Source organism: Rhinopithecus bieti, unplaced genomic scaffold (genome assembly GCF_001698545.2).
Source record: "Rhinopithecus bieti isolate Rb0 unplaced genomic scaffold, ASM169854v2 scaffold_13689, whole genome shotgun sequence".
NCBI classification, from domain to species: Eukaryota; Metazoa; Chordata; class Mammalia; order Primates; family Cercopithecidae; genus Rhinopithecus; species Rhinopithecus bieti.
The window spans coordinates 1,346,360-1,373,664 of NW_016808044.1; the positions used below are offsets into that span (position 1 = coordinate 1,346,360).

General features: G+C 43.4%; 1 protein-coding gene across 1 annotated transcript in view; it reads right to left on the reverse strand.

Moving 5' to 3' along the window:
* Positions 1–27,305, reverse strand: part of ZMAT4 (zinc finger matrin-type 4) — a 380,154-nt gene that overhangs the window by 288,963 nt on the left and 63,886 nt on the right. Inside the window, exon 2 of the mRNA XM_017885308.1 lies at positions 14,338–14,443. Coding sequence (XP_017740797.1) covers positions 14,338–14,439 — 102 coding nt within the window. The 5' untranslated portion in view covers positions 14,440–14,443. The remainder of the gene's footprint in view (positions 1–14,337; positions 14,444–27,305) is intronic.

Consider the following 27,305-nt stretch of genomic DNA (forward strand, 5'->3'; position numbering starts at 1 on the left):
ATGTGTATATATATATATATATATATGTGTGTGTGTGTGTGTGTGTGTGTGTTATATAATAGTAATAATGTATTAATACTGGTTCATAAGCTGTGACGAATGTATCATAACAATGTAAGACATTAACAGTAGGGGAAACAAGGTATGTCTGGGTACACAAAAATATTCCGTACTTTATAACCTTCCTGTAAATCTGAAGCTATTCTAAAATTTAAAAATTACATTAAAAAAAGAATCCATGCCCACAAAGGCATACACATTTTAAAGAACATATACAAATAAAAGTAATATCGAACATCATAAATTAGTTGCCCATGAGGGTATAAGGAGGGGATGGGCATGAGGAAAGGGGTTAAAAACAAAGCAGATCCCCAACCTTCTTGTTTACAGAAGAAACTAAAATCAAGAAGGGTAAAGTGATTTAGCTAAGACTGTTCCAGCAACATGGGCCTTCTGACCCTGGGTACACCAAAAGCTGTTTTCATAGCTAAGACCTGCTCTGCCTGCTCTGAGGATAAACTAAGAGTAAATTCACTCCAGGGGTAGAAGAAGGAAAATTCAGTAGATGAATCCAAAGGAAGCATGAAACTTTCCATGAAGTGGGAAAGGAAGATGTGGCTTTGAGTCTTTAAAGCAAGTGACAGCATCCCAAAGGGCTCCCCATAAGATCATACACAGGAGCTGGCTTTAGGGCCGGAGACCTGGTGAGTCATAAAGGGTATTATCTATGGCCAAACCTGGAGAAGCTAGATTTCCAGAAGATGTATTGACAAGTTGATAGGTCCATGGAATTAATCGAAAACATCAATGGGAAGGATTTCTTGGACCAGAAGGCAGGGAGACTTCCCAAATCAGAACAACGCTAGGGAATGGCATAGCCAGGACTGCAGAGAGGCTCGCAAGAGGAATATTTGGCAGAGATAGAAACAGTTTTGTTCTCTTTTTCCTATTTTCTTAATAAAACCTAAAAACTTTAAAAGGACTCTAAGAGCCTTTCCTGCAATTGGCATAGTGACAGCAAAGGCAATCCCAGAGGTCGGGAGGAGGGGGCTGGGGACGGGGTGGAGAGGAGGCATGGGAGCAGAGATGCGAACATGGCCTGGGTACCTCCTGAACAGGTGCAATTACGCATTCGTAGGATCCTCTGAGAAAGTGACAGCATTTGAAGTTAGAAAAGTTCCACTCGAAATTAAATCATCTTAGTATAAAAATCTGAGGAAACTAATTAAATTCTCAAATCACAGAAAACAAGGAAAGCACACTGTTCTCAACACCTGCAAGTATCAGAAGAGATTTAGGCAAAGACACGTGGTTTTGCACCACACTCAAGCCCACCTACTTTGGGGATTCCCCACCCTGCTGATATCTTTTTGAAACAATAAACAATCCCAGATGGCTGAATTACTTGGGGGTCAGGAATGCATATGTTTTCAAGTGAATACTGGGAATAGAAAAGCTGGAATAAAAATTGTCACAGTCAGTAACCAATCAGTACAGCTCGAGATCTGAAAAGCAACTGATACGTGCATTGCTACAAGAGTATTCACAAGGAAAAAGTCTTTTTCCTACCAAAGTTTTATCAAGGCTACTAAGGAGTTATCAGTCCATTCAACAAGTGCTTTACAAATTATGATACAATCATAAAATGAAAATCTATGCCACAATTAAGACAAATGAAACTAAGATTATAGCATGTTACCATTTCTGAAAATATACAAAAGGAAAATTAAGTTGCATCTATATGCATGGAATATTTCAAAGAAAATTGGAAAGACTGGTTTCATCTGAGAATTAGGTAGCTAAGAAATAGGAATAGGTGGAAGACTTTTCACATACTATACCCTTTCATAGTTTTTGAATTTTGAATTGTGAATTTACTGCCTCTTCAAAAAAAAATGAATAAAATGTTAAAATAACAAATATTTACATATTTATACTCCACCATTTTGCTCAAAGACTTCAAGAACATATATATATATATATATACACATCTAATTCAAGTAGATAAAATAAATGAGTGATACAAATTTAAAATAAAACAGGAGAGGCCGGGCTCGGCAGCTCACACCTATAACCCCAGCACTTTGGGAGGCCGAGGCAGGCAGATTACCTGAGGTCAGGAGTTCAAAGCCAACATGGTGGAACCCCATCTCTATCAAAAATACAAAAGTTAGCCAGGTGTGGTGGCGCGTGCCTGTAATCCCAGCTATTCAGGTGACTGAGGCAGGAGAATCTCCTGAGTCCAGGAGGTGGAGGTTGTAGTGAGCTGAGATTGTGCCAATGCACTCCAGTGTGGGCAACAGGGCAAGATTCCATCCAAAAATAAAAATAAAATAAAATAAAACAGGGGAAATAAAACAACAATCAGAGGTAAGTCAAGCACAAGAAATGTGTACACGGTATCCTTTTTGGTTGCTGGATGTGGCCATGAATTTGGTGTCAAAAGTAAATCAAAAATCAGAGTCAAGTGTTTACATTGAGCTGCCACTCAAAAGGGGAATGGCTTTTCTTGTAGAGGAGAGCAAAGGAAAATTTCTCTCAAACATCCATCCAAATAAGATCCTGGGATACCACAGGCAGTATCCTCAACAACAGGGCGCAGCTGAGGAGACCTTCAGGGGGGTCCTGTCCTTCCATCTCCACATAGAAGGTGGGATGGTTCAGACTATTTAGCAGTGGGGCACAGAGCTCAGGACCTAGGAGACAGCTGGCCCCAAAAGGTAGGGACAAGAGAAATGCTACAGGGCAGACATGCCACTTGGCACATGGGCTCCAAGTTCCAACCGGAAAACCTCTTGCGCTTGATCAGCTAAGTCAGGGGAAGCGGAGAGAAAAGTCTAAGTCAATAGCATGTTATTCTTTTGTCTTTTAGACAAACAGCACATTGTTTGCTTCCATTTCCTCCCCGGCACTGTAAGAAAACGGGAAAACGGGCATCAGATTCACGGAAGCTCCCAAACACTTGGTTTCCACAGTTGCTTCATTCATTTGCCAGAACCACTTCCTTTGGGAATCACAGTCTTTCCTCTCCTTCTCTTTCTTCTTCACCCCAGCATCCCCAATGCGGTTCCTAATCACCACATTTCCTCCAGCGTCACACATACACGGTGCACAGAGACAATGCTATGTGTTCACCAAACCAGTTTCATTTCCCTCCTGGGCACCCAGCAAAGAGACATGCCCCAGCCTCTCTACAGTAAGAAGAAAACACAAGATTGAGTTCATATCTCCCATGGAACCTGGGAGATACGATGTTGCCACTTCCAGGGTTGTCCCCTAAAATGTCCTGTGCAGTCACCCATAGTCCCCATCAGTTTCCCAGATACCAGTTGGATTTTGATACTCAGGACAATGTCAGAAGCCTTTGCCAGCCTGAGTTCTAAATAATTTTGTGACCCCAAATCCCTCTCCACTGACCTATAATGGCTATAATATAAGGAAGAAAGAATTTATTTCTTTTTTTTTTTTTTTTTTTGAGACGGAGTCTCGCTCTGTCACCCAGGCTGGAGTGCAGTGGCCAGACCTCAGCTCACTGCAAGCTCTGCCTCCCGGGTTCACGCCATTCTCCTGCCTCAGCCTCCCGAGTAGCTGGGACTACAGGCGCCCGCCACCTCGCCCGGCTAGTTTTTTTTTTGTATTTTAGTAGAGACGGGGTTTCACCGTGTTAGCCAGGATGGTCTCGATCTCCTGACCTCGTGATCCGCCCGTCTCGGCCTCCCAAAGTGCTGGGATTACAGGCTTGAGCCACCGCGCCCGGCCGAAAGAATTTATTTCTAAGATGCTGAAAGTGTTTGTTGCCAGAATTATGCTGCCTTGTCTGACATAGGTATTGGGGTTATCCTGAAACAAACAAAAAAAACCCTAAAAATATGACATTGGTGTGGCAGTTTGGTAGTAAATGGGGAAGGTTCGGATATTATAGATCTAGGTTATATGATAGCAAAATACTGGCAAAACTTGCCTACAATACCTTAGAAGGCACACTACCTGCCTACTGAGCTAACGGTTGTAGAACCAGAGGGTTCTATTCTAGGACTTTTAGGACACGGATAGAGTTCTAGAAGAATTGAAAGAGGATGAAGAATACTTTGAGATATGTTATTTTGTTACTATATTCATTACTAATTATCTATATTGGTGTTTGGTCAAGTTTTTCAAGAAAATAAAGCACGAATCCAACTGACCCATTAGCAGATAGAAGTCATATGTAAGAGAGATAATTCATAAATTTGGGACATAGAGAGTTTGAAAAGCCATTTGCCAATGGCTTCTAGGCATCCAACCATGAAAGATGGCATTTTAAAACACATTGAGGGTTGGAGACACAGGGAAACTTCTCAGTTGAGCATGTGACTCAGGCCTTTGACAAAAATCTAATGAAGGGCATGGCCTTTCCACCTGCTTTTTTAAGATAAACTCAAGATACCCACCATTGAATTGGGAAAAAAAAAAAGAGACAATGCTTCCTCACAGGCATAAGGAAGCATTAAAATAAACAAGCAGTCTTGAAACTGTATCTAGGAGAGAATCGTTTTGTTACTGATACGTGGAACTTTCTAAAAAATAAATTGGAAGCCTTTTTACATTATTGAAAGAATAATATTACTAAAGACATTATGACACTAAATTAGAAACACTTTTAATATTCTGCAAGTCTTAAATCAGTCTCAGGAAGGAAGTAGGCTATGAATGCTGGCAGTCCCCTAGGAGGAAAGAAGACCGAAGATCCATTTCTGATGTGACCAGGAGAATAATGGACAGGAAAGAACTCCAGGGTTCAGTGCCAGGGTCACTGGGAAAAATGAAAAAGAAAGTCCCTCCTGCAGAGGAAGATCAGATTCTATTCTGGGAACTTGCCCCACTTTATGGAAAGGGAAAAGTTACAGTGTCACCCTGCAGGATGCTAGCTTTGCTATGGACCAGTGATTTCTCTTTGTCTTCGTTCTTCTTTTTTTCTGGGTGGGGAATATTACTGTTATCATGACCACTGAAAAGTCTAGAGGAAAGCAGTAATATTTCTCTTTTGCTCATAGGTCAACGAACCAAGGGGAGCCACATTCCCACTCAACAGGGAGGCCCACTCCTGGAGATCCTGAAATTTGAGCTGAACACAGTGATTGGGAAGAACTTGAGGTCACTCCTATTAAGAGGGGATGTGTGTGTTCCATGTTAGAGGAAGAATGAGATGGATAGTTGGTGGCCAGAAGGGTAGACCATGATAGAGATGATGCTATGTGTTTATTAAATCCATTTCCTTTTACCCACACATTCAAACTGCATTTTCCAACTTCTCCTGCAGGTAGGTGGGCTCTGTGACTGAGTGCTAGCCAATGGGATATGATCTGACTCCTAAAATCCACTCAGTGACATCAACTGCTCTCTGCAAATGAGAACTCAGGCTACAAAGCATACCCTACCCATGTTCTCTTAAGCAATGAGCACGAAGCACATCATCTGACAGCTGCTTTTAGCCATGTGCATATTGCCCTGAGTTGGGTGTGCTGTTCAGCCTACTGTTGTCTACTTCATTATAGCCTCTTACCAGCAATTCATTTTGTGTTCCAGTGAGCTATTTTGACTAATAATGACTGATAAAAGGTAAGATGCCCATGCTGGCTTTGCTGGAATAAAACAAAAGGAAAATAAAAAAGTAGTTAGAAATCTTGCAGATTAAGAGTCTTAAATAAAATGGACAAGGAAACAGAAGTTGAACATTAACAGGCAATCAGGGATAAGACACCACACACGAATCATCCAAAAAGATCTTCCATATGGAATAATTTTATTTATCATATCAAAAGTATTATCTGTATCCGTAAGTCCTAAGATATTATGAGGATATTACCCTGGACGAATGTACCAATAACTGTACTAACATCATCTGGGAGAAATTAAGCAGTCATGATGCCAAGACATTCAAAAATACTGAAACAGTGATTCTCAATGTGTAATGCAAAGAAGGCATCCTTCCAGGCATCCTGTCATAAAGACTTTTCCTAGTCTTTGCCCAGTTAGCACTTGCATCTCCTTGAGCACTTCACCTGCAATACCCAGGATAGGTGTGGGCCTGGCAGGCCCTGACAGTACTCAAATCCAGTTGGTACAGTGTTGGGTGGGGCTGACGGGCTACAGTCACACAGCCTGATCTAAAACTCACAACTCTCACGCATCAGAAGAAAGTTGTTTAGCCTGTATGCTTACTTCAGGCTATGAGAAAAAAGAAAAAGCAAAGGTAACAAGAAGGTATGAGAGTCTATGGGAGAAAAGGCAGCAAAGGCATTAGTAACTCTGGAAAGTCATGAAACTTTAATCAGCACATTTTAAGAATCTTAATTTTCACCTTTTTATCACTACCCACGGGACACTTACACCTGATCTCCAACCTGACTTACAGAAGCTAGAAAATGCCCTTCTGGCTGTTCCTCTGGATTAAATAGAAGCCAGCCAAGGCCAAAGTTCTGTTGGAAGGTAATCAGAACAGGAGAAACAGAAAAAATATATGTGTTTTGGCATGTCTCTGTAGGCCCAATATGCCTGCTGCTACCATGATGAGTGAACAATAGTAGATTCTGCCATTCCCGGGTGGGCTAAAGGGGCTCTTTCACCAGTACTGATATTACATCAAGATTCAGAGATGTTTGAAAACTTTCCCACTGGCTTGAAGAAATCCCTTTGCCATAACTATAAAACTGTCACCCATAACCCATATCTTGACATCGGGGTCTCAAGTACAGACTAATGCTTAATGTATTAATACATCATCCCCTCTTCTGGTGCAGACATCTAGGCCTTCATCAAAATTGTCCCACCCCTCCCCTCCTGCAGTCCACCCCACCTCCAGCCCCCTAGCCTGTGCATCCCCTGTCAGTGTCAGTAAATGACAGCCAGGAGCAAAGCTCTACAGTGGGGAGCAGGGGAGGTATGGCAAGAATGCACAAAAACACTCAGCACATGGCTCCCACCTGCCCTCAGGAAGCTCGCAGTCCTCTTGGGAGGGACGAGGATGCCTAACCACTGATTTCGTGAGACATGTGGCACAGCAACACAAGGGTTATTAGGGTTCACAGGAAGGGATAAGCAACTGGGCTGGTGCATGTATGGCTGGCTTGATGGGATCTGCCCAGCAAGAGTTCTTCCCACTCTCCTAGGTCTACTCAGTAACTTCTTCCTTTGGCTGTGTGTGTGTTTATGAATTCCTTTATTAATATATATGTATGTATTCTAAATATATATTATAATATATAGAGAGAGAATATATAGAGAATATATATGTTTCTATATGTTCATATATATATATATAGAGAGAGAGAGAGAGAAAGAGAGAGAGAGANAACACTGATGAGGAAAAACATTGGTTCCATTATACGCCATTTCACTTAAAGTCACAGTTTACAAAAACCCATGCACAACATTATGGACTTTCCGTGTGTGTGTGTGTGTGTGTGTGTGTGTGTGTGTGTGTGTATGTGAATGTATGTGTGGATGTGGGTGGGTGGATGTGTATGTGTATATGTGTGTGTATGTGTGCATTTGTGTATGGGTGTGTATGTGTGTGCATTTATGTGAGTATTGGCGTGTATCTGCGGATGTGCATTTAAGTGGGTATGTGTGTGTGGGTGTGGATGTTTATGTGTGTATATGGGTATGTGTGTGTTTATGTGTGTGTTTGTGTGTGTACGTCTGTGGGTGTGTGGGGTGTTTGTGTGTATGTCTGTGAGAGTGTGTGTATAGTGTGTGCTTATATGTATGTGTGCGTGGGGTGTCTGGGGATGTATGTGTGTTTATGTGTATGTGTGTACATGTGTGTACGTGTGTGTATGTGCATGTGTTTATGTGTGCATTTGTGTGTGTATGTGTGTGAGTGTGTGTTTTGGTGTTTATGTGTGTATCTGTATGTGGGAGTACATTATGTGTGTATGTGTGTGGAGGAGTGTTTGGGGTGTGTGTGTGTACATGTATGCGTGTATGTGTGTGTATATGTATGTGTGTGTGTCTATGTGTATGTTTATGTATGGGTGTGTGTGTATGTCTGAGTATGTGTTTATGTGTGCATTTGTGCATCTGTGTGTAGGTGTGTTTTTGTATGTGTATATGCGTGGAGAGTGTCGGGGGGTGTGTGTATGTGTGTATATGTGTATGTATGTGTATGTGTGTATGCGTGGGTGTGGGTGTGTTGCAGTGGGTGTATTTACGTGTGCATATATGTGTGTGTTTATGTGTGTGTGTTTATGTGTGGGGGTGTGTTTTTGTGTTTATGTGTGTATGTGTGTGTTTTTGTGTATGTGTATATGTGGGTGTTTATGTGTGTATGTGTGTCAGTTTAAGTGTGTGTGTTTGTGTGTGTATGTGTGGGTGTGGGTATGTGTGTGGGTGTTTATGTATGTCTTTATGTGGGTATGTGTATGTGTTCATGTGTGTATGTGTGGGGGGGTTGGGGTGTATATGTGTTTATGTGTATGTGTGTATGTGTGAGTGTGTGTGTTGGGGTGTGTATGTGTGCGTATAAACACACGTGTATGTGTGTGTTTATGTGTGTGTGTTTATGTGTGGAGGTGTGTTTGTGTGTTTGCGTATGTGTGGGTGTGTGTATATGTGTGTATGTGTTTTGTTTTGAGACAGAGTCTCACTGTGTTTCCCAGGCTGGAGTGCAGTGGCGCGATCTCAGCTCACTGCAAGCTCCACCTCCCGGGTTCACACCATTCTCCTGCCTCAGCCGCCCGAGCAGCTGGGACTACAGACACCCACCACCAGCCTGGCTAATTTTTTGTGCTTTTAGTAGAGACGGGGTTTCACCGTGTTAGCCAGGATGGTCTCGATCTCCTGCCCTTATGATCTGCCCACCTTGGCCTCCCAAAGTGCTAGGAATACAGGCATGAGCCACTGTGCCCAGCCCTGTGTGTGTGTGTTTATGTGTGTGTTTATGTGTGTATGTGTGGATGTGGGTGTGTGTGGGTGTTTATGTATGTCTTTATGTGGGTGTATCTGTGTGTGTTTATGTTTGCATTTGTGTGTATGTAGGTGTGTGTTTGTGTGTATGTGGGGGGGCTCTGTGTATCTGTGTGTGTTCATGTGTGTATGTGTGGGGGGTGGGGTGTATGTGTGTTTATGTGTATATGTGTGTATATGTGCATGTGTGTGTGTGCATGTGTGGGTGTGGGTATGTGTGTTGATGGGGTGGGTGTGTGTTTGCGTGTGTGTATAAACACATGTGTATGTGTATGTTTATGTGTGTGTGTTTCTGTGTGGGGATGTGTTTGTGTGTTTGTGTGTGTATATGTGTGTTTGTGTATATGGGTGTGTTTATGTGTGTATGGGTGGGTGTCTATGTGTGTGTGTATAAACACATGTGTATGTGTGTGTTTATGTGTGGGGGTGTGTGTTTATTTGTGTGTAGGTGTTTATGGGTGTGTTTATGGGTGTGTATGTGTGGGTGTGTGTGTGTGTGTTTATGTGTGTATGTGTGGATGTTTAAGTGGATGTTTGTGTGTGTGTGTGTTTATGTGTGCATTTGTGTTTATGTGTGTGTTTGTGTGTACGAGTGTGTGTTCATGTGTGTAAGTGTGTGTAGGAAGTGGGGGCATATATGTGTGTGCCTATGTGTGTGTGTGTGTGTGTTTATGTGTATGTATGTGTGGGTGTGGGTGTGTGCTGCGGGTGGGTGTATGTATGTGTGTGGAGGGAGTATGTGTGTATGTGTGTGTGTGTATGTATGTGTGGGTGGGGGTGTGTGTGTTGGGAGTTGGGGATGGGTGTGTGTCTATGTGTGTTGGGGGAGTATGTGTGTGTGTGTGTATGTGTGGGTGTGGGTGTGTGTGTGTTGGGGGGTTGGGGGTGGGTGTGTGTTTATGTGTGTGGGAGGGAGTGTGTATGTGTGTACACACACATATATCATCTTTCTGCCCTGTACTTTTTTCTTCTTCCCACATTGCAGAAAGTCACTCCTTCACTCATACAAGAACTCTTTCCCTTTGCAGGAAATTATTCTTTAGCCACTTGAAACTGCAGCAAAGCACACAAATGGCCTCCCTGGGAAACTGGTTTTTACCCCTGTAATGCTTAGGCCCTTTCCTCTGAAAGCTTTGTCTTCCTTCTGTGTCTGTGTATTGACTCAGACTATTCATCCAGTGAATAGAGACATCTAATTATATTTCCTACTGAAACGTTAACGTGTTCTTAACGCTTAGCAAGTAAGAAAAATAATAATGCCTCTTTGTTCCCCATTTTTTTCCACCTGAGGACTTCACATGCGAAAAGAGATTTTTAAAGCATAACATGTAAAGGTTTGGTTGATTAGACATATATTAGGTTTTTCTGTCCTCTTGTGCGAAGGTTCAGCCTTTTAAATGGGGTGTGCAACTATTAGGCATTAACCCATCTGTTTTGTTTTGCTCTCCTACTTTGGAAGACTAACACATCGTCTCACAACAAAAGCCGTTCTTTTCCCCAGCGATACGCCCTGACCACCACCAGCTTACTGTCATTTAGAAATATTCAGTTAAAGCGTTATGCTGCCAAACGCTTAAGAGCCTCACAGATTCCAAACTCTTCTTTCCTTGGTATCCTGACCCCATCCTTTCCTAACACAATCCTGCCAGGGTAGCCCCCTCAATACTCCTTAAATATTGATACCAAGATTTTTCTCATTCCACTCACGCCTAAACTTAACCCATTTGTGGAGGCACAGATAAATCATGACATTCTCCAACAAGTCTTTCTTGGCCATAGTAGCTCTAAGTGATGCCTCCCTCTTTTAAATTGTAATGTGCAAATATCTACAAAGTTAACAGCACATTGTGGCATACAACAGGACGCCAAGTCGGCAAAAGAACTAACACTTTCTTTGTATCAAATTCCACTAGTAGCTCCTTAAAAGCAGATGGCAGAATTCTACAGATCATGTGCTTGGAATCACACAGGCATTCTTGCCACACTGAACTATCTGTGACTTTTTCTCTCAATGACATTTATGAGCTTCTCAGGGACAAGGATCATTTCTCATATAGGTCCAGAATCCCCTACAATAACTAACACTAATATTGCTGGATATACAGAAAATACACAATGGATTCTCACTGATTTGCCCCATAGGGAAGCTGAGAAAATTATCAGGTTGAACTGAAAAATGAAATCATACTGAAACAATAAATCAGTAATAGGGCATGGAGACTAAATGTGACAACAGTTTCAATGAATTGAATGGAATTTCGATCTCCTAGAGACCCATTCCATAAGTCACTTCAGCAAGGAAGGTGTCTCCAGAGGGAAGCAGCAGATTGATAGAATCAGAATATCAGTTTTCAAATGGCCTTAGAGATCGTCTGACACATGCCATTTTCTTAGAGAGAAAGAAGTGGTGCTGCAGAAGCCTCAACCAAAGCTGGGGAGACCGGAGATTGATATAAGGTATCCTCAGTCCTGACCGTGTCCTTTTCACATGCTCAGCAGCCTTGTGGCAAGAATGCACAGCTATTTCTCACTGTAGAAAGGGCCTTACCTCTGCCTGGAGGAAGGGAGGGAAATATCATTCAGAGTTCCCATCCACATTTAATGGGAATGCATTTAATGTTATCTCGATGGTGTGTAACACTGTTAATTGCAGATCCATTGTAATTGCTTTATTTTCTCTATGTCATCTAGCTACATTCAACAAACACTAACACATTCTCTAAAGAATTAGATTGTACAACAGCAAGGGTACAGTATGTTAACAGGAAAACGTGCAAAATGTGAGATCAAATAACTAAACACTTAATTGAGCAGCTGAAATTTTTCTTCGTTTAAACAATTTTTCATTGTTTTCAATGTTCTGACATTACTTTTCTAATCAGGCAATGTGGGGCAGGGTCACCAGTACAGTTTTGTAACACACCCATCCCTCCATGAATGCTCACTGAACGCTTGCCATGGGCAGGCACTATTCCAGCAATTATGAAAGATCACATGAATAAAACTCTGTTCCTGTCCTCATGATTCTAGTAAGATGCTTACAAATGAACACAAAAAGTCTAATAAAGGAAGAACATGAAGTACTAATAGGAGGCTATGGAATTTCAGAGCAGGGACAAATTCCCCCATTTCCTTAACTGGGGAAAACATACTAATAAAACCATATGGCCAGGCATGGTGGCTCACCCCTGTAACCTCAGCACTTTGGGAGGCCAAGGTGAGCAGATCACGAGGTCAGGAGATTGAGTTCATCCTGGCTAACACAGTAAAACCCCGTCTCTACTAAAAATACAAAAAAATTAGCCAGGTGTGGTGTCACACACCTGTAGTCCCAGCTACTGGAGAGGCTGAGGCAGGAGAATGACTTGAACCCTGGAGGAAGAGGTTGCAGTGAGCTGAGATCGTGCCACTGCACTCCAGCCTGGGCGACAGAGTGAGACTCCATCACACACAAATATACATACATATATACACACACATACATATATATGTATGTATATATGTATGTGTGTGTGTGTGTTTATGAAGCCATAGTCACAGAAATTAGAAAGTTCTTACTTTCAAACAATGGACTTTTTTAGATAATTCTTTTGACTGCTAACACTTGGTTGCCTTTTAACAATGACTATATGAATTTTTTCACAGATGCTGATTTTAAAAGTTTTCATCAAACATTTGCTTTCATCAAAACATTGCTGCAAAGGAGTTAATGATGAATAAGCATATAACTTTGCATGTTTGGTAGACCTTGCAGCTGCTAAAGCATTTTCACAGGTGCAATTTCGATAGATCTCATTTGGTCACCACAAAATCCTGAGGAGTACGCAGGGCCTGTTGATTGTCTTTCTGGGTGCATATGTGTGTGTGTTATTATAATTATTTTTATTGTGCACAGAGGAATCTGAGGCCCACCAGAGTCTGTGTAATGACAGTGACAACTGGCATGTGTCAGACTTGTCAGACAAGAAGAAAATTGCTGGCTAAGCCTTCCAATCTAAAATTACTTACAAGTTCTTACACTTGAAAACTCATGTTCTTAGCGAGACCCAGTCTCTACTAAAAATAAAAGTTAAAAATTGGCTGAGTGCAGTGGCATATGCCTGTAGTCTCGGCTGCTCAGGAGGCCAAGGTGGGAGGACTGCTTGAGCCCAGGAGGTCGAGGCTGCAGTGAGTTATGCTTGTGCCACAGCCCTCCAGCCTGGGTGATGGAGTGAGACCCTGTCTCAAAAAAAAGAAAGAGAGAGAGAGGAAAGAAAAAGAAAGAAGGAAAGAAAGAAAGAAAGAAGAAAGAAAGAAAGAAAGAAAGAAAGAAAGAAAGAAAGAAAGAAAGAAAGAAATAAAGAAAGAAATAACGAGAGAGGCAGGTAGGGAGGGAGGGAGGTTTGTGGAAGGAAGGAAGGAAGGAAGGAAGGAAGGAGAAAGAAGAAAGAAGAAAGAGAGAAAGAGAGAGAAAGAGAAAGAGAGGAAAAAGAAAGAAAGAGAGAGAGAAAGAAAGAAAGAGAAAGAAAGAAAGAAAGAAAGAAAGAAAGAAAGAAAGAAAGAAAGAAAGAAAGAAAGAAAGAAAGAAAGAAAGAAAGAAAAGAAAGAAAGAGAGAAAGAAAGAAAGATTCATGTTCCTACTGGTATATGTTCTCTTGAAAACAGAACGTTCCCTAGCAGCACTCAGCGTCTTGGGATCCCCCAGTTCTCTTTACTCCATCCACAGCACCTCATTCGCTCCTCATCTTCGGACACAGGCCAAACTCTCTGCTCTCATCCTCTGCTCCCAATAGAGGATCAAAAAGCAGTCTTTTGCTCCTCCATCCTAAAGAGCCAGTGTCACTAATTTATGACTTTGGAGAGTATTTGCACTTTAAAACTTGCTTATAACTCTGCAGAAGGCATCTTGATCGTGATAAGCACATGTTGGGTATTGGCCATCAGGTGGAAGCAATTTTCAGGGAGGAAGTGGCCAATGGCTGCTTCATCGCTTGCTGATATCTTTCCCTACAGTGGTTAACAAAGGTCTTCTGAGCTTATCTTCGGGGTCACAGGCAGAGACAGAAACTGGCACAATGCATTCCACCCCGGATCCCTGAAAGGAACTTTGTGGATGCACAGAAACAGATTTACCAAGTAGAGAAAGCCCAAGCAGAGACTCCAGGGGCTGAGACACAAATTTAAAAAAAGGATCTGGGAAGCAGCCAGCGTCTGACAATGACATCCCCAACCCTCACTCCCAACCCCACACATATACACTTGTCCTGGCCTTGACCTCAGACTGTACAGGTTCAAGTCCGGTGGTTCTTCAAATCTGCCCCAAGTCCAGAGGGAGGATCCTTGAGTCCTACAACAATGACTGGGGCTGCTCCCTCCTGCATTTGCAAACAGAGTGGGAAACGCTGTCCTTACCTCGTAGTGGGCCACACGCTGCGATTCGGAGATCAGTTGTGCACTGCACACCTTGCAGTAACTGTCTGTAAATAAATCCTGATCGATATCGGAGGACTTCATCAGGCTACAGGAGAATCAACAGAAAAGAAAAATGAGTCCACTGCTTTGATGTTTTTTTCTTTTTTTTTTTTTTTGAGACGGAGTCTCGCTGTCTCCCAGGCTGGAGTGCAGTGGCCTGATCTCAGCTCACTGCAAGCTCCACCTCCTGGGTTCACACCATTCTCCTGCCTCAGCCTCCCGAGTAGCTGGAACTACAGGCGCCCGCCACCACGCCCGGCTGATTTTTTGTATTTTTAGTAGAGACAGGGTTTCACTGTGTTAGCCAGGATGGTCTCGATCTCCTGAACTTGTGATCCACCTGCCTCGGCCTCCCAAAGTGCTGGGAATATAGGCGTGAGCCACCGCGCCTGGCCTGCTTTGATGTTTATGCAGGATATTAACCGTGTGAAAAGCCAGGATCACAGTAACAGGTCTGACAATGATGACAGAAGGATGGGTCTCCCTACACTCTTGACGTTACCATATCAATTAACCATAATACGTGCCTAGGTTATAATTTTCTCACAAATGCCCAACAAAGTGGCTATACCCTAAAAAATAGAAATCCAGCTACAGCTTTTCTGTTGGAACAAACCAGACTTACATCTAATGTCTTGCCAAGAGTTTATGTGAGGGCGGGGCACCATGGCTCACACCTGTAGTCCCAGTGCTTTGGGAGGCCGAGGTGGGAGCATGGCTTGAGACCAAGAGTTTGAGGCCAGCATGGGCAACATAGATTCTGTCTCTACAAAAATAAAAATTCTAAATAAGAATTTATGTGAGATATTTTTACGTGTTATATATATTAACAAAATGTTGTAAGCATCCAACAATAGAAAGTGGGTTAAATGAACTTTGATACGTCATCACGCTAGAAAATTATGTGGCTTCCAAATCTAAATTCAGATAAATTATTCTTTAAGGGAATATTAGGAAAAGGTTTACTATTAACAAAAGAGATTTATAAGTATGTATAGTATTACACTAAATTTGTTTTAAAATATGTATAGATGCATTAAAAACATTCCGGGAAATTATAAGATAATTTTAATAGCACTTATCTTTGGGAAATGACAGAAAATTGCTTTTGCAATTGTCTTCATTTTAAATTTTCTTCAACAATCACATTTTACTTTTGTAGTCAAGGAAGAAGTTAGCTTTGTCTAGAGCCTTTAAGCAGTATAAAATCTAGCTTAGAGTTAAATAGTTACACTTAGAAAACTAAAAAATAGAATCAGACTAAACTATAACTTTCCTTGCAACCCCATACTTTGTAACACGGGGAGACCTCACTATTCAAGCTGACTCTTCTCCATTTAGGGTTGTTGAATTCATAAAGGCCACCTCCACCACCACACACCCCAACTGAACCCACAAAGTAAATAAACATATTCTCGAATTCCAAACCCAGAATCAAAATGCAGCCAAGGATCTCAAGCTTCTGAAAGTGATCTGTTGGAAACGGATCTTGTGGCAGCTGAAGGATCTCATGTTACCACCCTGGAAACACACCCGAGTGCATCCTATTGCTTCACTCAACCCACAAACTCCACTTGTTTCACCTCCTACCTGCTAAGCAAGAAGTAAAAGTAAAGACCATGGTAGACTGCATGCTGTATGGAGAGGCAGGAGAATCTCAGACAACAGCAATATGGTAGACACTTTGGACTTTATCTTATTCCACCACCAGCATCTTACCTATAAAACTGCCCAAAGTTACATTGCTAGTCATTTGCATAGCCAAAAATACTGCCTCGCTTGCATGATTCCAATTTCCACAGGCTAGATCCATCCCAGGTCTGATGCTACCACATGGCATTGGGTGAGTCACTCAATGCTCCATGCCTCAGTTTCCCCCATTTAAAAATTGAGATAATAATATTTGCCATGCCTTCTTAGAAAGTGATAATGAAGATCACAGGGAGAAATATATGAGAAAGTGCTATAGCAACCATAAAACTCTCTGCATTTGAAAGGGATCAGTAGTATATTTTTAATAACATCCTGATGTTGGCAAGATGTTGGGCAAGTCCTGAGCAATGCAACAAAGTGAAGGACCATGGTTCACTTTAGGTGATTTTTGAAATGATCTAAATAACCAGACCACATTCATAAAGTATCTGCCTGAAATAAAAGGATGTCTGCCTCAACAACTCCAATCTCATGTTCTGTCCTTGGCCCTGGCTCTAGTGGCTCATTCAGGGCATTTGTATTCAGCAATTCAAAAGGATTCACAGTTTCTGCTCCTAAGAGACAATAATGCCTGTGATTTTTCAATGCCCCCAGCAAGCAATAGTTATGCCAGGTACCACTGTGTCTCACAGTTGACGTAGGCCTGTTATTTCAAGAAGGACCACATCTGGCAGGTGGCCCAGTTGGCCTGGAGTCTAGCGCCTGCTATGCCTGCAGGTTCACCTCCTTCCCCACAAGGCAACCTGTTCCAGAGAGGCCAGAAGCTCTAGTTGTTAAGTTTTTCTTAGGTTGAATTAAAATCTGTCCCACAGTAGTTTTTGTTCAGTGATTCTATCATTAGGTACAACATGGGACCACACCAGTCTCCATTTTTTCATGAGATATTCTCCTTCGAGTGTTTATGTGATGGCGGGGCACCGTGGCTCACGCCTGTAGTCCCAGTGCTTTAGGAGGCTGAGGTGGGAGCATGACTTGAGGCCGAGAGTTTGAGACCAGTATGGGCAACATAGAGAGATTCTGTCTCTACAAAATAAAATTATAAAAGGAACTTATGTGAGATATTTTCACGTGTTATATATGTAAGCACCTAATATATCCAACAATAGAAAGTGGGTTAAATGAACTTTGATACATCATCACGCTAGAAAATTATGTGGCTTCCAAATCTAAATTCAGATAAATTATTCTTTAAGGGAACATTAGGAAAAGTGAAGATAACACTCTTCTACTTCCTACCCAGCCTTACCATCTTGTCCTGAGTCTATTTCATTATAGTCCATCTTCAAAAGCAAGACCAAGAACAGAATGGGGGCACTCCAGAGATGGTCTACCTGAGGCAGAGGATTGCCAATTCCAGTGCCAACCCACAATATCGTAGTCATTTGTAATGGTCTCTATTCACATCCCAGAATATAAATGAAGAAGAGATGTTTTGATGATGAGAAATTGTAGTACAACATTTTGAAATGCCAAATGGGAAAAGAAAACTTACTAAGGTATATTTTTTAAGCCAAGCTCCTATAAGTGGTTGTGTTTAAATATTATCGTGTTCCCTGCTATTTCTAATAAAGAAGCATACGAAAATAGATTCACGAGTGACCTTGTTAATAGGAATCTCCAAATTCACTGCACACTCCTTCCTCATTATACAACCAACTGCAAAAATCAAACACTGTGAAAGAATATTCAAGGTATGTGTCGGACCAAGCAGGCCCGTAGGAGTCTGAGTCTCGGTAAAGCAGCTGTGCAACAGAAATAGCTTTAAAGGCAGAATATAAAATGTGTATACTAAAAAAAATTCAAGGGAAGAGAAAATATCATGGCTTTTTCCACTGTTTTATATAAGAATATTGATTCGAACAAGTCCGTATGCAATTTTTAAAAAGGCAATAAGGACCCCTCTGAAATCGATGACACCTGAGTGGAATACCTGAACAAGTTACATTCCAGTGGGAGGCAATTAGTGGACAAGTGTCAACCTGGTTTTTACATGAGGGCTTTCCTCCAGAAAGAGAGAGCTCTGTCCATGTAGCTCACTTTAGACAACCAGAGGGTCCGATTTATGATGCAAAGACTGGAATTTCCAAGAAGGGAGGATGTCACTTGCTCCCCTCCCCCGGTTTGTTTAGAAGAGGATTTTAGCTTTACTGGCCTTCACTGTCTTCACCAAGACAGCTGGTAAGAAAAAGGAAGAAAAAAAAAAACAAGATTTCCAGTTTTTTAGCCTTGTCCGTGGTCCTGACGAGCCCATGCTGTACTCCAGCAGCTGGAGTAGAGACAGAGCCACTGATCACTTACTGGTCAGTCCAATCTGTCCCACCAGATCCAGTGTCTAGTGACCATCCCCCTGGAAACATTTGTATCTTGCTGTGCCATGAGCCCCTGGGACATTCTGAGGAGGAATAGAAGAGTAGAGGAAGAGAGGAATTTGATTTCCTGGGTCTGAAACAGAAAGCACCATCTGTACTCCCAGGCCCAGCACATTGCAAAGGCACATTGCAAAGCCAGACACATTGCCAGGCAACTACTGGAGGATCTGAATGACCTCTCATCACTCTGCAGTACTCACAGAGGATGGCGCTATCCACAATGGAGGTTAAAGGCCTCCACCGGAGGTGGACGCAGTACTAGAGCAGGGAGTCTGGTCACATTCTCACGTGCTGTCCTGGGGGTCTGAGTTTCTACAGATCCATGTGTATAGCAGTGACAGTGTGAGGCTCAGAGGTGCATCAAGGTATCAGAAATAAAGGGGGGCATCAAGGAGGAGTGCTTTTGTTGATTCTATAATGGTCTGGGGAAATCTACTATGAGTGAGGTTCAGGGATAACAGAGGCACAACCCCTGTCTTCCAAATCTTTCTGAGCTACTGAGTAAGAAGAGACATACACACACCAACACCTAAGGCACAGGCAACTAATTCCAGCAGAATTTGGCTGATGGAAAGTGATAGAGGATTTGAGAAGACAGAAAGGATTATCAAGAATCTCTTCAAGAAAGTTCTACTAGGGTTGAAAATTTGAGGATGGATAGGATTAGAGTGGAGAGAAATGAGTTCCAACTCAGAAGTTAATTCTTTTCCCTGGCACAGAGAAAAATCTTACTACCACTAGGCATGAAAAGATATATAGGAGGGGCATTGGTGGGGCTAATTTGGAATAATTTAACATAAGGAGGAAGGCAGAAAAATGCAAGGAAGAGAATCTCAAAACCTAGATGGAAGAAAAGAGGCTGGGGAGAACAGCCAGGTCCCGAAATATTTCTTGAGGTGCAAGAAATGGCCTTTTTCAGGATCCTCAGATGCAGATATGAAACCTTCCTTTCTGCTTCTTTCTGCTTCTCAAGAACAGATTGAAGGAATGAATGCAGGCTAAAACTCCAGAGAGATCTGGGGCTTCATGGAAAAGAGTCATGTTCTTTTTGAATTTTTATTTTAGGTTCAGGGTGTGCAGGTACCTGTTTGTTACATATGTATATTGCATAATGGTGGGAAGAGCACATCTATCCTTCAAATATTAAACACTGTGCCTGCTAGGTAATGGTGCAACCCTCACTACCTCTTCCACTCCTCCCCACTTTTGGAGTCCCCACTGTCCTTCTCTCCATCTTTATGTCTACATGTACCCATTGTTTAGCTCCCATTTATAGGTGAGAGCATGCAATATTTGATTTTCTGCTTCTGAGTTAGTTCACTTAAAATGATGTCCTCTACCTCCATCCCTATTGCTGCAAAGGACACTATTTCATTCTTTTTATGGCTGTGTGGTATTCCATGGTATATATGCACCAGATTTTCTTTATCCAATCAACCACTGGTGGACACTTAGGTTAGTTGCATGACTTTGCTGTTGTAAATAGTGCCACGATGAACATATAAGCGCAGGTGTCTTTTGGGGTATCTGTGCAGAGGAAACGCATTATTTTAAAAAGATTAATATTCTGCATTCCACTCCATTTCTGATGGTACTGAAATAACTTCTGACTCAGAAAGCCCAAAACCCATGCAGGGCTCTTCAGAGGGAAAGACATTGGTTCAAATCCAGGCATGGTTGCTTGCCAACTAGGTTGTTCAGCGACTTACACAGCCTCACTGAGCCCTGATTTCCTTAGTTGTAAAATGGGAGGAAAATTCTCACAGCGTTATTGTGAGGATTAGAAATAATGTAGATAAACCATCCAGCACAGACTGTGGCATAGCAGAGATACGCAGAAAGGGGATATTACCATCATTATCATTAATATTATTAATTTTGTATTATAATTATTCTTATTTTCAGAGGAATGCTGTAAATATTTAAGAAGAGAAATAAATAGAACCACACAAAAGGCTAAGAGGGAAGATAACATAGTCGGTGTACTGAAATCATAGCTTTTATTGCTATTATAGTCTTTCTCCTTTGTGTCAACAATGCCATCCACAAAGATGGCTCGTTTCCACGGAAATGCAGCTGCCCACTCCTCCTGCCAGCTGAAACTCAGGCCTGTGAAGACCCCTTACTGCATAAACTTTTAAAAATCTATTTTTGTTGTCACAAGGCGCTGACCCTGACAGACGGAGAAGTCTGATGAGAACTTTGTCTCACCCTCTCATCCTCCCATGAGTGCTCACCTCCACATGACCTACTTCTCAAGGGGATGCAAAGGGAGAAGCATATCATTCAAAGTATGAGAGAGGCCCAGGCACTCCAGCAAACAGAACCCACAGCACTCACCGTGGCAGGCCCCAGGCGGCCGCAGCCATCAGGGCCCCAGGGTGGCATCTCCTCCAGCCCAGTCCCTTGGGGAAAGAAGACCTTGGCTTGGTGTTCCCCACCAGGTGGGCGTCCTTCTGTTACAGATTTGGGCTATTTCCCTATAAAGCTTCTCTAGAAGATTTAATAAACTACTTTCCCCCCATACCATACTTCACTGGCCCTTTAAAGATACAATTTAAGACTCACGGGCACTTCAACTAAAGAGCAGCTCTTGCCTTTAGGGTAGGATTTCTGAATTTCCAAACTGCCACTCTGTGGGACTGTGCAAGCTCTCCAGTATCAGGGATTGCGGCTCCTCTAATGATGATCCCAACAGGACCTGGCCCCTTGTGAGAGCTCATGACCCAGAAGGAATAAAGATTTCACTGAAGTGCTTCCCCTGAGCCAGGCCCTGTGCTGAGGACTTTATATAAATCATCCAATTTAATTCCCTCAAAGAGCTGTGTAGACTTGCCTAAATGAGAAGGCTCGAGGTTAGCAATTAAGTAACTCACCAAGAGCTCACCCAGCTCCTAAGTGGTGCTCAGTTTTCCAAGCCAGGACCAACCCCTGTGCCCACAGCCTTTACCCCTACCCTGGGCATCTGTCCTCAGCACCGGGCATGCCCTTCAGTTTGTCCCTTGCCACCTCCAGCTAGGGACCACCATAAAAATTCATAAAGGAAAGCCAAGGATAGACACTCGGTGCAGAATTAATATGCTGGGGCCTGAGGAGCCTCGACTGTCCAGGTAGAGCCTTGGAAGCTGTTTCTGACCTCAGTGCTCAGACTCTCTTTTCCGCATTTGTCTGAACTGAGCTGGGACACGTTAACGACGGCCTGGACATTCTAGTTCTGCTTCTGCCTGCACAACCATGATTCTACAACTCTGTAGCCTTACTCACCCTCGGTAGATCCATGACCTACTGCTGCCCTCCAATGCGGCCTGACACCTCAAAAAGCGATGGTGCTCTCTGCCCAGTCCTGCTGGACCTTCTCCACTCAGTCTGGGACCTCCCACCAGATGATGCCCCCTGCCCACCCACGCCACCACCAAACAGCCTGGCTCTGAGCCCAGCTGCCTTTGGCAGTGCTGGCCAGCTTACTGGCTCCCAGAACTGAAGGCAGAGAGACTGAACTTTTCTCTCCTTCAGTTTTGACAAACTCCACAGCAGACTAAAAATGCTACCAATTAAGATGAACTATGACCTGGTTACGAATGTGAAACAGACAGGAGGCCTTCCACTGCTGTTTAAACTCAGCCCAATTTAAAAATTATTCATCTCAAAAAAGCAATTGAACTTGTTTCTACTTTGATTTATTAAAACAAAGGAGAGGGGACAAGACTCAGCTCCGAAGGGAGGGGAGTACGGGAGTGAGGGCTGACTTGTTTCCAGACTTGGTTTGCCCTTTTGTTATCATTTCAAGTTTTTATTCCCTGAACCTTAAACCCATATTTGGTGCTTTGGTGGCTGTTGCCTGATGTTTGCTCCCTTCCCCCTGCCACTGTCCTTCTGAGAAAAGAAAAAACTCCTTGCTCTCTAGCCTGTCTACCAACAACAGGAAAAAGATTCGGGAGGCAAGCGGGTGGTTTTCGCAAACATCTCTGCCAGGCCTGCCCATGCAGGAGCCTCAGAGAATGGGCTGGAAGCAGGGTCTGTCCTGTTCTCGTCACACCTCCCTCCACGTGAAGGTGGGTAATGCAGGGCTGGTTGCCGTGGCAGCAGACAAAGCAGACTTAGGGGGGAAAGAAAACAGAAACAAGAAAAGTACTCTAGAAATAAAATCATCTGGCCGGGCGTGGTGGCTCACGCCTGTAATCCCAGCACTATGAGAGGCTGAGGTGGGTAGATCATGAGGTCAGGAGTTCGAGACCAGCCTGACCTACATGGAGACACCCCATCTCTACTAAAAATACAAAAATTAGCCTGGAGTGGTTGTGTGCGCCTGTAATCCCAGCTACTCTGGAGGCTGAGGCAGGAGAATCACTTGAATCCGGGAGGCAGAGGTTGTAATTGTACCACTGCACTCCGGAAAAAAAAAGAAAATGAAATGAAATCATCTTGGTCTTCCACAAAATCATGCCAGAGAAAGGAAACAGCAGGCAGCTGGGGTGCAGCACAGGGGAAAATGTCTGACCCTCCCTCCCGGGGCCACCGGCTCCAGCACACGCTTTTCTTTCATTCACACACCACCTGGGTTGACAGGCAGGGGAATCCCCCATGCAGCATCTGAGAGCAGGGTGAAGGTCAAGTACACAGCCAGTTTGAGGGACATTTTCAATTCCCTGTTCCTCAGGATGAGGAACTTTCTTCTGGTCTGAGGCTGTCTTCCCCATTCCTGATGTTGCTCAGATAAAGGAATCTGGCAGTCTAGGTAGCTCACCATACATCACCCAGATGCAGGTGCAAGCTCTGCTTTCCAGCCTGAGCTTTGTTTAAAAAGAGAGAGAGAGAGAGGGAGAGGGAGAGAAAAATGCCCACACTACTGCCTTCTCCTGCCTGGCGTTGCCAGGAGCTGCATCGCTGACTCACACCACTTGAATAATTGCCTTTTAATGGCACCATTTTCTTCACTTATAAAACCAGGCTGTTTGATTCCTGACTCAGAGGCAGTGGCCACTGCTGGGCACATGTGCCTCACCCCAGCCCCGGGCCATGGAACCATAGCTGTCAGTCTCACATGGCACAGGCTGGCCTGATGACATCTGGGAAACAGAGCAGCGAAGGCAGCCACAGCCTGCAGGGTGGTTCTCTGGTCCAGCCTCCAAGGGCAGGCACATGCAGCTGATTCCTTGCTACCTCTCCCCTCTCTGATCCCTTGTCCTTTGTCTGCGTGGACAAGTCTGAATAGTAGACTCCAGGGGGCATGAGCAGAGCAGGTGCTGACCAGCCCAGCTCCAGGCTTCAGATTTTCACTGTAAATTATATGCAAATCCCACAGATTTTCTATGTAACTCACCAAATGGCCTCTGCTTAAGTCCTGGACGTACAACATCTCTTTGATTCTCTCCTTATTCATGAAACGAATTTTTATTGAGCATTTACTACATGGCTGGTGCTGCTCTAAGCACTCAGTCTGCAGCAGGGAACAAGATTCTGATCTCATGGGAAAGGTTCACATTCTGGACTCCAGTATACGCCACCCTCCATAAACACAGACAGACTTCCCACCTGCTTCAACACGTAAATAGAATATTCACGTCAGCTGGAAGACAATGGCTTTGGCATGTCCACGTGTCATGCTTCTGGAACATCTCCTTACCCTGTAGGTCCTTGCTAAGGCTTCAGTACTGTACCTTTGCCTCCACCTAAGAAGACCAGGGACCTGAGTACCAGAGGCAGGTGGGGACTAGCAGAGACTCTGCAAGGCAAAAGCTATTCTGTCTGGCTTTCCAAAGGCACCCTGCCATGGCAGCTTTGAGGAGAGCCCAAGGTGTCAGGCGGTGACACACAGCAAGCCCGAATGTGCCCAGTTGATGGGTCTGGGCAGCACGATGGAACACGGTTGTCAGGGAAAGCACGGTTGCTTTTGTAGAACACTAATGGATAAACTCCAGCACCTTCTCCAGTCACAGCGGGCCCAAAGCATCTGCTTTCTCTTTCTGCACTTTCAGAGGGAAGAAAGTGAGTGACGGGTGGAGAGCTTGGATTATCAACTAGTTTGCCACTTCAAGTCAGACCAAAAACAGAGCCCATATCATGGGAGAAAGCAGAGGCAGAGAGAAACAGAAAAGATCACTAGCCTGCAAAGAGAAGCGGGGAGAGGAGGAGCAAATATGAGGGAATAAAACATGCTCCTTATGTTTCCCGTCGCTCATTCCATCACACCAAAGGGCTGTGCATCCAGGCAGAAAAGCCACTTACATTTTAAAGAATAGGTTCCTACCCTCCCCCACTCAATGGAGAAAAGCCCACATGGATCCCCCCACTTTACTATGCATTGGCTGAGTGAAGCAAGTACCTGCTCCAGACAGGTGGATTTTCTTAACAAGCTGAATGACTACAGGACCCTTCCTTACAACATGGATACATGCCTTCAAAAATACAGTTTCTAAATAAGTACTCCATTACTGTAACTTGTTTACATGATTTATCTTCACAAGACTGCCCCTATGAAACCAGACAGATTGAGGCCAGATTTAAATGCCGCAGTGGCATTCAGGGCCCGGGGAAGCATAGTTCCGCACCTGTATTCAACTGCAGAGGAAGGCACCGACGAGACAGACCAAGCTGCTGCAGGGAAAACTATTATTTTTATTTGAATCCATACTCCGAGGTTGCTGCAAGTGCTGTCAGTCAGCCAGCAGACATTCTAGCTCCCTTCTCCTCTATCGCATGTTAACTTGACTGGGCTTCTCCGAGGAATTCTAACTGCTTTGTGCTGATTTGTCTCCTGACCTTCCTAAAATCAGTGAAAATGTAGAGTGCATGTAAAAGTATCTAGAGTGGCCAAGACAGGAAGATACAGGAATTTAAATGTTGCAAAGGCAGAGGAAGGGACTCACTATCCAGTCGCTCCCTACAAATGTCTACACAGCAGCCTACCCCATCAGTGAAATCTTTGCATTAGAACTTCCGTTCAGATTTCAGAGCTGGTTTGAGATCCTGTGATATCCCCTACTTTGGGATGCAGTAAGAAATTGGGAAAATAATGATTGCTTTGGGAATTCAGCCACTATGGGAAATTAACCATCGAAAGGTTATTGCATGTGTATTAGGATCATCAATAAACAATGGGGAGATTGATGAAACTTAAAATATTTGGCCACATCAAGAGTTGGAGAAGGTTCCTATGTACACTTTCAAGTTCCTGTATACATTTTCACAGGAGGATAAGCTGAAAGTTAAGCATCATCTCATCAAGTTGAGCAACACAGCAACTGCACTCCTAATTTCAGGCAAGAAAAAGTCTTGGCCGGGCGCGGTGGCTCAAGCCTGTAATCCCAGCACTTTGGGAGGCCTAGATGGGCGGATCACGAGGTCAGGAGATCGAGACCATCCTGGCTAACCTGGTGAAACCCCGTCTCTACTAAAAAATACAAAAAAGTAGCTGGGCGAGGTGGCGGGCGCCTGTGGTCCCAGCTACTCGGGAGGCTGAGGCAGGAGAATGGTGGGAACCCGGGAGGCGGAGCTTGCAGTGAGCTGAGATCCGGCCACTGTACTCCAGCCTGGGTGACAGAGCGAGACTCTGTCTCAAAAAATAAAAAAAAAAAAAAAAAAGAAAAAGTCTTGCTCACGTACGACACAAGGCATGTAAGAGATGATGATAGTAGCATTGTTCAAATAGCAAAGCCTGTAATCAGCCCAAAAGCACACCTACAGGAGAGTGGATGAAAAAACTGAGGAACAGTCACAGCATGAATGGAGCATAGCAACAAACCAGAATACAGAGGAATCATAGCAATCTAATATTTACGTGAAAAATTTGAATCCAAAGGTCATATCTACAAGATCCTTTTATAAAGTCAAAACAACTGAAATGAAAATATTGACATCTTGGGCATACATGTAGAAAAGATACAACTCTAAAAATGTTTGGCAAAGAAATGAGGACAAGATTCAGGATGACGATTGCCTTAGGTGGGGGAGACAGAAGGGATGAGAAAGAAACACATGGACAGATGTAAGCGGTTGCCAGATCTCAGCTTTGCTTTAGAAGATGTTGTACGGTTGCTCATTCTGTTATTAACAATGGTAACTGATGTTAGTGATAGTGAGATGATGATGATAGATAGATAAATAGATAGAAAAATAGGTAGAGAGAAACTAGATAGATGATGGATTGATTGACAGAAACATAGATACATACATACACAAATAATGGCTGGATAGATAGCATGTAGACAACAATGATGAGAGATGATTTTCTAGAAATGAATCTTCCACACCCTCTGCAATAGAGACATTGTTTTTTTTTTTTTTCCTTTCTCCTGGCCACAAAAGATCAGACTGGATTTCTCAGCCTCCTTTGCAGTTAGTGCACCACGTAATTGAGTTCTGGCTGATGAAATGTGCACAAAAGTGATGGACACACTTCCAGGCCTGGCTCTTAAAAACCTGCTGTCTGATCTAACCTCCTCTCCTTCTGCAGGCTGGACGTTGCTGCCCCGGTCAACCTTGGAAGCCACATGGTAAAGAAGGCAGGGTCTCTGAAAACCTTGGTTCCTGGATGACTGTGGAGCAGAACCCCATTTCTCCAACCCCTGGTGCCCACTGGACTTTTGTGTCAATGGGAACTAAACTTCTAAAGCACTAAGCCACTATGATTCCAGGATTTATCCAGCATGACCTTAACTAACTCTACCTGAACCTGAGTAACTTGGCATGGCTGGGGAAAAAAAAAAAAAAACATGAAGTGCCTTTTTACCCAGTGAAACCTCTTATGTGCTTTGTATGGGAGCATTGGAAAAAGCCAGAGATGTTCAAGGGTCTGAGAGTCCAGAGACTGAACCCGATCTCGTCTCT